This window comes from Pteropus medius, unplaced genomic scaffold (genome assembly GCF_902729225.1).
Source record: "Pteropus medius unplaced genomic scaffold, Ma_sr-lr_union100, whole genome shotgun sequence".
Lineage (NCBI taxonomy): Eukaryota > Metazoa > Chordata > Mammalia > Chiroptera > Pteropodidae > Pteropus > Pteropus medius.
The window spans coordinates 6153028-6167222 of record NW_024340700.1 but is presented as its reverse complement, the minus strand read 5'-3'; the positions used below and the strand labels follow the sequence as shown (position 1 = coordinate 6167222).

At 49.3% G+C, this 14195-nt stretch overlaps 1 protein-coding gene and 1 pseudogene across 18 annotated transcripts in view; one reads left to right on the top strand and one right to left on the bottom strand.

Annotated features, from left to right (window-relative positions):
- AFDN (afadin, adherens junction formation factor) overlaps positions 1-14195 on the bottom strand; it is an 81762-nt gene that overhangs the window by 49083 nt on the left and 18484 nt on the right. For all 18 annotated transcript variants that reach the window (XM_039881635.1, XM_039881645.1, XM_039881718.1 and 15 more), the window contains exons 8-11: positions 12100-12194; positions 11011-11273; positions 5748-5817; positions 1957-2075 (exon numbers count right to left, since the gene is read on the bottom strand). In XM_039881635.1, coding sequence (XP_039737569.1) covers positions 1957-2075; positions 5748-5817; positions 11011-11273; positions 12100-12194 — 547 coding nt within the window. The remainder of the gene's footprint in view (positions 1-1956; positions 2076-5747; positions 5818-11010; positions 11274-12099; positions 12195-14195) is intronic.
- Positions 3043-3161, top strand: LOC120618384 (uncharacterized; annotated as a pseudogene).

Here is a 14195-nt window from a genome sequence, read left to right as displayed (position 1 = left end):
TCCAGGGAAGCAGTCTTTCTCAACTTACTGTCCATGAATGATCCTGGGTAAATTTACCAAGTCTTCATGTCTCATCAATTTAACAAATTTAGTAAAAATAAGGGAATTTAAAATCTCATTGAAAAAATACAAGTGTCTGTGAAAATTTAGTCATTCTCATCATTCAAAAAGATTTTTCCTTTGACTAAAATTAGTATTTTAAACATTTTTATTAAAGCGACTTAAAATTCTACAAATCTATCGATTAAATTAAGTACTGCTTACACCAACGTTGTATATGTGATGTACATATGCAGTATACCTCAAAGGCTGAAAATACAAAGAACCATCTGTTTGCGTCACTGTCTTAACATCAACTAACACATATTTATACTTCAAGTAAAACCTTTAAGTCTTTGTAGAGCAAAATCATCTGGCCTTGAAAAAAATTAATTAAAATAAATGCTCACAGGATAATTTCTGGCATATAATCAATCGCCATATATAGCTATTACTTATTAACTATGCGTACTTACAAATTTCGGACGTCCTAAAAGCATTATCATAATCCATCTTTCCTCTCAGGTCCTGATTCATTCACTCACTCAAACACTTACGGGCTCAGAACTATGATTCATGCCTCTCTATCACCTTATAAACAGATACTCCTTCCAATACTGAATTACAATTCCAAACATCTTATTCTAGAATACACCACCAAAAACAAGTACAGACACAGAGAGCAGACTACTTACATATGCAACAAAAATTCTGAATAATAACCAAAAGCCCAAAATAAAAACAAGGTAAAAACATGAGATTCCCATATCAATCTATAAATTTAATTACCGTGATGAATATTAAAATCGTATGATATACACTGCCCTCTGGTGGAAGTTGGAAAATTAAAGAACTGTATCAATGGCCTGTCTCCAAAGTGACACTGACCTTGGGCCAGTCACTTGCATCGGCTAACGCCTCAGTTACTGGGTCTGTGAGAGGGACTCATTAAAAATCTGAACAGCGCAGCACCAGCAAGCGAAGGTTCCCGGTCCCACCGCTGCTGAGAACACGCTGAGACGCCGGTGCCGCTGCCCCGACTTCTGTCCCAGCGCTGGGGACCCTCCCTGCAGGACAGAAGCTCGGCACAGGGCATGTCTGTGATTTAATAATCTGGTATGTCCACTCATTAAATAAATTTGTTCAAAAAAAAAGAAAAACAAAAAACCTTCAAAAATGAAAGAAAACCAGCAACGGCCTACAATGGGGACAGGTTTAGACAACCGAAATGGCAGCACCAGCTGACCGGCTACCAGAAGTCACTGTCCGTGAGTTAGCTACCATGTTTCAGGCAGTGTTGAAAATGTTAAGTTTTCAACATTTAAACAAACTCAGGTCACAAGGAAGTAAAATTCTGATTTATTAAGGTGCCATATAATTTAAAAAGCATAAGATAAGGAAACAACGAAGAAGTTTTCTGTTTAAAAAAAACTAAGAAAGAACAATGCGAAAAAATAATTCATCCCCCAGCTATCTCAATGAGGAGACACATCAGAGCACAAGACAAAGCCATGTGGCACTGAATAACTTAAAACACTCTACCTCAAAATCAGTTTTGGCTTTATTTTTTTTAAACATGTGAGGATATCTTCCAAAAATGAGTAAAATGACTAGTTTTATGTAAGTATGTAATTGAGTATTAAAATCCTATAAATACTCTCTCCATTATGTTTTCCCAGAGTAGCACATTCAAAACAAATGTTTTAATTCAACACACCTCCTGTTTCAACTGGGTAACGCTGTGGCATATAAGTAAGGGATATAACTGTTGATGAAACATTTTTTTTCAAGTCAATAATAACATGAAGAGATACTCTTAAAAATGTTGCTAACATTCTAAAAAATGTCGGCTAAACGCTACAGATTCAATCATCTTTATTCCAAACCCTCTCTGGAAATACTTTCGCTTCTTCCCACCTGTTTTCCTGCCTGCGGTAATCCGGCTGCTGTCCGACCCGGCTCACTGGCTTCACCATCCCTCGCTCGGCTGTGCCGGAGGCAGACGAGACTCTGTCGCTGTCCAGTCTAGTGGTGCTCTAGGCCAAGGAGAAAACACGGGGTGTTTAACATGCTGCGCAGACCAGCTGAGCGTTGTGCCCTGTGCTGCGGGTGAAGACCTGACGCGAGGCTGCCACGCAGGGGGACGAGAGAGGGACGTGGAGGGAGCGCAGGCCAGGAAGACAGCGCATGCTGTGGATGGCGGGTCCACGCGGCACACCCAAGGACGTGCCATCTATCGTTAAAGAACCATAGAGCACACAGCCACTTTCCTCTCCAGAGCCAGATCACTTTAAAACACAGACACGCAAAAGTGGTACATACACACACGGGTTCTTCAAAAGCACAGGGATAATAGTGACTGTATTCCAAAAAGTTCTCTTCAATCAGGATAAGCTGAGAGAATATGCACAATAGGAAGAGTTAGTTACGGTCTTGTTTTATTTGTTACTTTTAAGAAAGGATTTTAGAGTCTGGTCATCACAGCTCAATACCTAATGAAGAATTCAGTACGAAAACTGCTTTATTTCTTGCCCTTAGTCAACACGGGAAAATACACATATATAGCAATCCGATGGAGTACATTTAAACCCTTCCAAATAGTACACATCCCTAACCGACCTATGGCAGACAAAAAAGATGTGCTACCTACATTAAGAAAACAATCAGAGCAGAATTAATACACTTATGTGAAGAAATCTACTGTGGCGAAAATTTTATGTAAGCTTTCTCATTACATCTGTTTGCTGCAAGAATTGAGCAGAGATAAGTAAATAAAAATCACCTTTGTCTTACCAACTAGAGATTAATATTGTGTTGTATGCCTCTCTCCAATTTTTTACATTTCTATAAATGAGATCATATAACTTGCTTTGTAAAAAAAATACTTTTTCATATTTTGTAAACATTATACATGTTTGTGTTATAGAATTGTAATGGCTGCATTTTGTCATCTAGTCAAAGCTCGTTAAACCAATCCTTTATGTTGTTTAAAATGTTCATCAGGTCTACAGCCATGCTACCCCAAAAATGCCTGATCCCGTCTGATCTTGGAAGCTAAGCAGGGTTGGGCCTGGTTAGTACTTGGATGGAAGACCGCCTGGGAATACCAGGTGCTGTAGGCATAAAAAAAAAAAAAAAAAAAATGTCCATCAGTATAGTGCCACTAAAATTGTGCTTGGAAATGTGTTATGTGTTTATACACAATAATTACTTCCATAAGACATACTTATAAAAACAAAACTGCTTATTCAGTGGATGGCAATACTTAAGACTTCAAACTATTGTTTTAAGTGAACAATAAGGCAATAAATAAATCATGGCACGTTTATAAGCTAACATATTACGAAACATTTTTAGCTTGTTTCAAGTGATTTTCAAAGAAAATCCTTATAAAATAACAGCAACAGGAAATAGGACAGAAAGGGGTGTGTGTGCGTGTGTGCGTGTAGGTAGAAATTAAGTTGCGTCACCTGTACACATGAACGCGCGTACATGCACACAGAGTTCAGAAAACGATCCACCAAAATGTTACCAATAGCCAACTTTAAATTGTGGCTGGTTTTCACTTTTTTCCAATTTACCAAGTTTTCTTTGCTGACCCTACATTTTATAAAGTCAAATTTTTATAAAGAGTCACATTTGGTTCTGCGAGTGTTGATTCAGTCAGTCACTCAACTAGCCCTGAGACTCACGCACCCCGCTCGCAGGCTGCGCGCCGGAAGCGCCGGAAGCGCCGGAAGCGCAAGCACTGCAGGCACTGGAAGCACCGGAAGCGAGCACGGCCAGCACGAGCCGCGCCTCAGAGCTCCCTGCCCGACGGCCGGCAAGCGGGAAGAGCCAGACGGGAGGAACGGCGCCCGAAGAACTTAAACTGCGCTGTGGTAACGGTGCCTGGCCGCCTGGGCCGCCTCCTTCACGGAGGGGACTGAAGCCAGGTCCGAGGCAGGAGGGGGGCGCAGGGAGCAGGGGGAAGGAGACGCGGCGGGCCTTCCGGCGGCGGGTGCTCGGGGGCCGGAAGCCGTGTGGCCGCACCACACGCTGACAGGAAAGGGGGCCAGGCCGTGAGGAGCCGCATGAGCCACAGTGAAGGCTGTGGCACCATCAGAAGTCACCGGGCGCTCTGAACGCAGGCCAGGAATGGGGTCTCATTACAGCCCTCGAGCCAGCCCGGCTGCTGGGGCACGGCGAGCCGGGAGAACAGAGGACGGGCTGCTCCCCAAGGAGGCCCGGGCACTCTGCCACGCTCCGCCTCTCGGTGACGACGCAGGGACGCAGACGCTCAAGGACGGCCGGCCTCACAGGCAGAGCGAACCGCCCGCCGGGCCCAGCGCAGAGGCTGAGAGAAGGCAAGGCGCGGAGGACGCCCTGTGCCAGCACTGCGGATGGGGACACCACGTGCCGAGGTGGGGAAGCGGGCGGGGGAGGACGACGTGGAAGAGAAATGCAGCTCGTCTTTGCTCTGGTAAATCTGAAATCCCCGTGGACGTGTCAAGCAGCGTCTGGAGTCCGAAGAGATCAAGGGCAAGGCGGGCGGGCGGCAACACAGACGCTACGCTATTCGGGGCGGCCCTGCGAGCCCGCCCAGGCGACACGGTGAACCGAAGGGAGGGCTCTGGGGCCAACGCCCCTCCCCAGACCCGCGGGGGAGGAAGGACTAACGAGTGATAACGTGGGAGACGCCTGGAAGCCGACAGAAGGACGTGCGCCATGAAGTGGGGGTGACCCAGCTGAGACACACGGACAGAAAACAAGCCTCGGACTGGCGTCAGAGCCTGTGACAGATACAGGCCCTTGGAGGAGCAGGAGCCACTGAGTCATGGAGAAACGGGAGTTACAGGGGGTGGACCTGGCAACCCGGGATCATTTCTTCAAGCTCTCACGCTGTGAGCAGAAGGGGCTGCAGTAGTTGGAGGACACAGCAGGGGATTTGAAAACGGGGTACCGCAGCACATCCTCTCCCCGTCCCAGGACTGGAGTCTGCTGCGTCACTGCCTCAGTGAAGCTGCTGCCAGTGCCCCTGCCCTGGGTGGAGCCTGGCGGCGCTCCGGCCACTGTGTCGTGGCAAGTCAGTGCGGGGCCAGCTGCGGCCCAGGCTGAAGGACACCCGTGAATCCCCGGTTCCTGCAAGGCCCCCAATAGCTGGTGGCCCCCAGACAGACAGTGGGGCGAGGGGTCCCACGAAGGGGACCTGGGAAGGCGGAGATGGAAGCCCAGCAGTCCCTGGCCCCAGCACGGCCTGGCCACCAGCCAACCCGCCAGTGGCACAGCCACGCGAGAAACCACCTGCCCAGGTGTGTCCACACTGCACAGACTAAGTACAGGAGATGGCTGCCGATATAGTCCCTGGGTTTTGGGGTGTTTGTTTCCCAGGAAGAGATAACCAAAATGAGGGCAGAAATAAACTGACTGTGCGAGAGATGAGGGGTAAGCGCGGAGGCAAAGTGCCTGAGGAGGCGGGGGCTTAAGGAGAGCAGGGTTCCATTGTGGTCGGGCCACCTGACCAAGGGCTGTTACACACAGGAGGGGCCCACGACACAGGCCCTGGCCCCGGGATAAGGCACACCTTCTCGCCCTTGGGGATGATCCTGCCTGCTGTCTGGCAGATCAGGGCCCCCACAGGTGGAGAGCACCTGAGGCCCGTTTGCATGCGTCCCATGAGTCACCGCCACCAGCCCGTGCAGCCCGCCAGGTGGCCCGCGGGCACCTACCTTGCTTGTTGGTAATGCCATTCCACTATGCACGTCTCCTCCGAACTCAAAAGCTGTCTCCTGAACAACTCTGTCAGGATAAAACAAACGCCCACAATTAATAACTCTCGATAAGTCACAGTCGTAACTTTATGAACTTACGCACACTCAACATCTTAGGATCCCGTTTGAAACTATATTTGAAAACATTAAATTGAAAGAAATAATAAAGGAAAAGCTCCCTTCGTTCCCAAGAAGAGAATGCAGAGCTTCCTCATCCCCAACAGCCACGGGGGTGGCGATGACCGTTCAAATGCAGAGCCTGGGGGTAGAGCTGTGGGCAGCTGTCCACAGCTACACAGAACCATCCAGAGCTACACGGGCCCATCCAGAGAAGCCAGTAGGGTCCTGGGGGACAGCAGGGCGCCTGCACTGTGTCCGCCCAGATAGGGGCTTTAGACAGCGTCGCGGTTCGGTATTCCTGGTGACTAAGGGCTCCAGCTGGCCCCTGCTCCGGTATTCCTGGTGACTAAGCAGCTCTGGGGGCCCACCCAACAGGGACACGCACGCCGAGGCTCACCTGCCAGTGTGCATGGTCGGCTGGTTTCCCCAGACGTTTGTTCAAAATTAACATGCAAAATAGTGTCTCCCAGGCCCACGAGCCCACGATAGCCTCCCATTAATACCGAGATGGCCAGGAGGAGGATCCTTTGATGCCTCTGCACTAATCTCTGCTCGTACAATCAGAAAAAGCCAGCTACACAATAGAATGGAAAACGTATGTAATTGGTCTCTCAAAGCTTCAAAAAGAGAGTTTGGACAAATAGGTTGACTTATGCTGTTGTTTACGTGTCAACGCAATTCTTTGAGGTATTAAAAATGGCTGTCCTTATTTTAAAACAGGGAAGGTCCTTTGGAGCTTGACTTGTCAAGGATAGATAAAAATTGTAAATGCCTCGGCAAAATTTGGATCCAACTGCGCTCTATGTGACTGTGTGTGTCTATAAGTGTATGCTGTAAACGCGAGATAATTTTCTACCTCTGGATGGTATTGTTAAAATTTAAAACAAGCACTTGACTACTGGAACTTCAAAATTCTTAGAAACAACAGAAATTAACTGAAATGCTTTCCAAGTTTACATGATCTAAGTAAAACCAACCTGTCTTTATGCTGCGTGGGTTTTACAAAAATAAGTGCATGTTAATAACTGACTTTGATGTTTATGAAAAATGTTTCTAGACGTTATAAAACATCCAAGCTAAAGAATGCTAATTGATTGCTTCTTAGTTTTCACTAGACGTTGAGGTTTTAAGGGTTAAAATCTCAGTATATGTAGGAATAACTTTGTGGTGTTTCTGAAGCGCCCCTTGAGAGATTAAAACTGCCGAGTGAGTGATGAAACCCTGAAGAGCAGACTGGGGGTGTGGACAGTGGCTACACACTGACCCAGCCATGTGGGCTGCCCGGGGCCGCCTGGGGCTCGGCCCTGCTCCCTGCCTCTCCGCGGCCTGGACTTCGTCTCCTCCACGCATCACAGTGCACTTAAGCTGGACTTACATTAGATGGAAGAACTTATAAGCTGACGTTACTGAAAAGGGACCCCTTACACTACTGCCAAGGTCGGATGCAGTCACTTCGAGACAAGGCCACGTTGGTGGCTGCGTCCTCCCATGGGGAACGAGGGGACAAAGACTTCAGCTACCGCTGTCTTAGGGAAGGTCATCAAATCAATGACACTCTCCAGCCTCGCTGAACCCGACCTTGTCGGGCACCTAACCGCGAATGGACATCTACCCCTGACTACGGACATCAGAGACGCCTTGAGAATCAGACGTTGCTGCCGCCAGAGGTGGCTGGCTCCCCTGAGACAGTGACGAGGCCTGTGCACCTACAGACGGACACTGAGCTCAGAACCTGTGCTCGCTTTTACCTGCTGCTAATGGGTTTTCCTGTACGGCCCAGTTGTTGGTGATTACAGAACATGTATAACCGTTCACACTCTTTTCGTGGCTTACGCTGATGTCACGCTAGATGCCAAAGACAGAAAAATGAGACAGAGGCGAAACCGGGGCCATGACGGCTCATAAAGCGAAAGTGGTCCAGAGTGCTGTTTGTCTGTCTGTTCGTCTGTTTTTACAGTGAAAGCCAGAAGACCTGGCTGCCTTTTATTTATCTGCCCTTCCCATTTTGGGAAAATTCGGCTTTAGCTCAGATGCCATGGTTCCAGCACTGCCCCACCCCCAACAGTCAGACACAAGACAATGACGTGGCTACCGCAACTGCCTAGAAACGGGCCTCCCTCGTGTTGCTGAAACCACACTGTCCGACCAAAAGCTTGGTCATCAGTGCATCCTTCAGACTGATTTATGACCAAAAGGGGGAACTGAGCACAAAAAAATGGGACTCTGTGGAAAGTAAGCTCGCAGGGTGATCTGATCATAAACTCCTAACAGGGCGGGTCACGGTGGGGAGGCCCGCCCCAGGCCCATCACCTTTTACTAACAGGCTTCCCTCTGCCCTAGGCCAGCCCTGCCCCTTAGGACAGCCTTGGAAATAAATGTAAAAGAACACAGAACCTTGTTAACTCTCTTCTAGAGAGCGAGTAACTTGCTTTCTCCCACCTTCATGTAATCTCACGTTCCCTCCTTAATTTCAAATGCATAAAAGAAGCTGAAAGACTCTTATTCTCCAGAGCGTGAGATCTTGCTCCATGGCGTATGTCTTCTATTTGGCTCAAATAAACTCTTAGAAAAATTCTCAAAAAAAAAACCCACCTTAAAACTAGAACTACCATATGATCCCGCAATTCCACTCCTGGGTGTTTATCTGAAGAAAGTGAAAACACTAACTCCAAAAGACATACGCACCCCCATGTTCACTGCAGCGTGATTTACAACAGCCAAGACATAGAAACAAACTAAGTGTCCATCTGAGGATAAATGGATAAAGAAAATGTAGTGTGTATATATGTACAACAAAATATTACTCAGCCATTAAGAAGGAATCTTGGCATCTGTAACAACATGGGTGGACCCAGAGGGCACTATGCTAGATCAGACACAAATACCACATGTTTTCACTTATATGTGGAATCTAAAAACAAAACCTGAGCTCACAGATACGGAGAACGGTCTGACAGTCGCAGGAGGCAGGGGGTGAGGGGTGGGCAAAATGGGTCGGAAGGTACAAACGCCCTGTTACAAATTAAGTGTCATGCGGACGTAAGGTACAGCACAGTGATCATACTCGATGATACTGTGCTGCGTATCTGAAAGCTGCTGAGAGTAAACCTTAAAAGTTCTCATTAAGAAATTAAAAAACCTGCAACTAGGTGTGGTGACAACTGTTAGCCAGACTCACTGTGGTGACCACCTCACAGTACACGCAAATGAGGTGTCAGCATGCTGTACACCTGAAACTCTCATAATGCTATGTGTCAATTTAAAATATATATATATGAAAGCTACGTGGGTTCCTCTACCAAAAATCTGTGTAATGTTTTGTCATTGGAACAAAATGATTATTTTTAATTTATAGATTAAATTAAGTACTGGTATATTCAATCACTAAGCATTTTTCACTAGTTTTTCGGGAAAAAGACGTAATAAAAAAAATGAAATTTCAGAGCGCATTTCCCCCACTGCAACCTAAGTCACATCCTTCTGTGATCTCTGCCTTTGGCCAGAGATGTGATCGAAGGCTCTGAAGCAGAAACCACTGTGGCTAAACGACAGGAGACCGACTTACTCACATCGCCAGAGAGCAAATGGGAAGGAGCAACCAGTGGTGGCAGGGTCCCTAATGCAGGGTCAGGCTCACACACAGGATGGACATGGCAGCGACATCCCGAACACCATCGAGATAAATGCGATGTGAATGCAAACATAGCACAATCACAAACGAGGCAACAGCCGGTACCACAGAAAGACCAAGTACAGCACTGCAGAAGAAACTACCCCACATGATGACCTCGTCGGGGAACACCCCCCCCCGCCCGAGGATAGGCGGAAGGCAAGGCTACCGTGTCATGCCATCAAGACATCTGGTGTCTGGTGCGGGAAGGAAGCCGCAGCACGACTGTGTGCTGAAGAGAGAGCCCAGGGAACGGTTATGGCGAGGGACAGGAAAGGCGGAGGCAGGTGACAAGTCAACAGAACCCTAAGAAAGGACTGTCAATACAGGGCCCCCAGACTCAGAACGGAAGGGTGAGTTTAGATCACACTCAGTTCAAGCTGGACGCAGGAGTCCAGCAAGGGGCGCTCGTGAGAAGCAGACGGTAGAGGCACATGCTGGTTCTCTTTGGGAACAAGGACGTATTATGGTCGTTTGCTGAAACCTGGAGAGCAAGGTGAGGGGCTGGGAACAGACGACCGCAAGGGCCCCCGCAAGGTCCAACGTCCAGACGGCCCACAGGGGCTCACCCGGGAGCAAGACGTTAAGTCTCAACGGTGCTTGCTGCCTGTTACCCTTTCTCTCTGCCCGGATTCAAAATGGAAAGCGAGTCAGTTCACAGATAACCTGCCAGGAACAATCAAGGTAGGATTTACAGTGTCTACAAACTGTCAAAAGAGCAACATGAACGCTGGCCCAAGGTATAAGCTCCGGGTGGCTGAGGCGAGGTAGGTCCTAGGACGAAATGGCAAGAGGGCAGCAAGGCCACCGACACGCTGCTCTGTCTGCGAGGAGGACTTTCTGGTTGCATCCAACGGCAGGGCAGAAGAGCTCTCGCGTCTTCCAAGACTCGCGCCCTGTCGGCCTGTGGCACGGAGGAGGACCAAGTAGCTCAACGGGGTGTTCTTTTTAAACGTCATCACCAAGACAAGACTTACTCCCTCCCCAGAAAGGTTTTGCTAACAGGCCCACGTTGCAAGCCCTCGGACAGGCGCTAGGGGGAGCTAAAACACCTGAACTTAAAGAGATCCTGCTGTGTGCAGCAATCCAGAAGAAACACCTCAGCAAAAACCTGTCACACAGGACCATTACACAGACACCACAATTCATCACAAAAGAACAAATAAAGTATTGTCTTAAAGTATCAAATACAAACAAAATTTAAAGATAAAGACCAGCGACGACTTCCAGTGTTACCATAAAATCGAGACTTTTCTGCCTTCTTCCCCCTGAAAGCAACCAAATCAACAGGAACCGGAACCACAAACCCCACTTCGAAGTTTTAAACATTAAAACAAAACAAAAAAACACACGATCTATAGCTAATAGAAAACTTTGAGCGTAATGAAAAACGCCGTGTGGTTTTCGGCGCTGACGTGCCCAATGGATTACCCAGGTTTGTGTCGGGGACCCTTCGCGGTCAGGCCGCCATCCACAGGTCTCTTAGTGAGGGCGTGGTCCACACTCGGGTCCACGAACTTGAACACATGCGACGCCCCGAACCGCACGTTCATCCCGCTCTGCAGCATGGTCGTCTCCGAGATGCGTTGCCCCTCCACATAGGTCTCGGCGTCCATGCTTCTCGGCGTGACCGTGACAACGCCGTCCATGTTCGTGAGGTCACAGTGATGGGGCTGAATTCCTGAACCAAACAACTGCAAGTAAAAGAAAGTCAAAGAAGCTGCCATCATAAAGTGCAGGGCACTTAAAAACAGAATCTTAAAGCTGCTTTCTCCTGTTATGATGAACTTGACCTAATAAACTGCGTTTTTGGTGCCTTTTTAAGTGACTTTTCTACCAATAGTATAAAATAATTAAACACTGTAAAAATAATTGAACATTTTATTTTTAGTAACCAGCAACTTCATTTAAGGTATGTTGTAACATTGCATTGAAAAGCAAATGGTCACGACTGAAACACAGATAATTCAGTGGATAGATGTACACAGACCACTGATGATGACAAACTGCTATGTGTCTGCTGTGCTGCTGTGCTGCTGTGCTCAGGAGGAAAGCGTGTCAGACAGCACGACAGCAGCGGCCACCGTATGACGGCCAGGTGACGAGGACAGATGAGGCAGGACTGTGGGCTCAACGTCGATGGAGCGACGGCCCCAGCTTATGCTCACAGAACGCGTACACCTGGTTCTATGTAAGCGCTTGAGCGTGTGCTCAGCTAACAGTCTAACTGCAACTTACCGTCCCCTGCTGTACCAGCCCAGTGACAGGTGTTTCCACAGAGGCTGTCTGTGGAACAGACCTGCAAAACCATCACCCTCTTCCGGAGAGGAGGGAACAGACTCAGGGCATGGGCAGAAACTTGCCCGGTGGTCTCTCCACGAAGCAGGGAGGAGTGACCGGCGTGAGCAGGCCGTCAGCACTAACGCGTGAGTCCCTGACCTCTTTCCCCACCGCTCACTCGCTGCCGTGCGCTAGTGCCCACTGAGACGAGAGGTCACGAAGGATGCGTGGGGCGCGTACCTGGATGGAGCTGTCGTCGAGTTTCTCTGTCCCCACCTCGGTAACGCTTAACTGCAGGCGGTAGAGCTTCGGCTTGTCCCTGGAGTCAGAACCGTCTGCGAGAAAGAGCAACAGAGCTTCGTTGGCCGAGTTTAACGTCCTTGTCATGTCATTTGGAACAAACAAGCCAACAAAAGGTTCTGTCAGAAGTGACACCACAGTCCTCCCCGCATTCACGTCATGCAGTGCAACTAACTAGATACAGAACTTCCAGTGAACGCAGGTAAGTGCAGTGACCTATTTGATGTCCTTCAAGGTACCTTTCCTGTCACTCATGCTGACATTTCTCACCCCATGGGAAGAAACTCTCTGCGCCTCGCAGCCCTGGGTTTCTATCACTGACTCCAAGGAACAATTCTATTAGCAAATGACGGTCACCTGGGACATGGGGACTTCCTTAAACACCAGGTCCTCCCTATAGCACAGCCACCAGCTACACGGCACCCCCCGGGGGAGAGGGGCGCAGCTGACTCTCGGATGGAGGCTTGCGGTGCACCCTCAGAGCCCACCCCGGACCTCCTGGACCAAAAGCCCTGGGGCTGCGGCCCGGGCCCGCGTGTCCTGAACGCCCTCCCTGAGTGACGCCGACGTGCACTGCCGACCCCAAGTCCAAAACGCTACTGAGAACGGCTCAGCTTGTGCGCCGGAGCTGCGGCAAAGGACAGAGAAGCAGCTGGACTTCCCGTTTTTGCCATTTTACACCTCGAGGACCTGGAGAAACACTGAACTTCCCCGTGCGTGGATCTCCATGAAGGAGATGGCTCGGGGCGGAGGCGGAAAGCGGCCCTGCCAAGACGTCTGCCCCGTGTGTTCCCGGATCCGTGGGCTCCCGTCCCACCTGCTCTCCCCCAGCTGCTACAGGGTGACGGCAGCCCAACACCGGGGTTCACATTGCTAGTCTCCTGGCTGCCGTGATCCCCGCGCCCACAGACGAGGGGCCGTGAAACTGCAAGCTCTGTCAGGCCTGCTGCTGGCTTCAGGGTTTACGAAATAATGTCCTGACAAAATTTCCTACTTCTGAACCAAACTAGAAACCTGTGTGATCCGGGACGGTGTTGTGGGCGGACGCCGGCGAGACCCCGCGCCTGACAAGTGCTCGCGCTGTGGCACCTCCATCGCACACGCTGGTGATGGGCACCTCCGAAACAATTTATGCTCAGCTCCGACTCCAGCCCCCACCCAGAAGGAGGCGGGGGTCACCTGCGCTTCCCCTGGGCACGGGCCGCCCCCCAGACCGGCTAAGGCCCCCGCCCTCGACACGCTCACCACTCTGCGCGTGGGGACGCCGGGGCAATCGCGATGGCTTGCTGGAGTTGTGCCGTGTCCCTCTCAGCCCGTGCAGCACAGGGACTGCTTTACCTCAGGGCCACTGACTGCCTCTCACCATGCTTTCTACACGGTCGCCTCCCCCAGCTGAGGAGCTTGGTGGCTAGCATTTTGAAAAAAAATCTCTCTATCCTGGCACTCAGCAGCGTCTGGTCCACAGCATGCATTCGATAAAGACTGAATGCATGAACAGTGACTAATTATTCACCATAAATGAAGAAAACAGAATAATGCAATATGGTCGCACAGAAACTACCCAAATGAGTTATGAAGAAAGCAAAAGAAGCAAATAAGTGACCGAGAACAATTATTTCAATACAAAATTAAAAATACAAGAACATGAAAAATGCATGTTAAGGGTGAGAGAAAAATTCACATTTTCTTCTGAATTCTGAATGCTTCTGAAAGTATCTCCTGAGCTAAAAATAAATATAATATACTGTCCTACGTCGACGTTTACACCGGCAGGTCTAGGACGATAAAGGGAGAAACACAAGCTCCCTTCGCGGTCTCTCTGTTCTCACCGCTTTGCTATCAACAGGTGCAACTGGAAATGAAACTTCCCGGCCCCCCTTCTCTACTGCTCCCCAGTAATGACAGAGGACAGAGGTCAAAGTCTCTACAGACGGAATGACGCAGCGGTGGCCCCATGGTTTAGCAGACAAACGGCGTCCAGTTTGAGTCTGGGGAAGGTGCAGAGTGAGGGGAGAGGGGGCAGGTCACATCGAGTG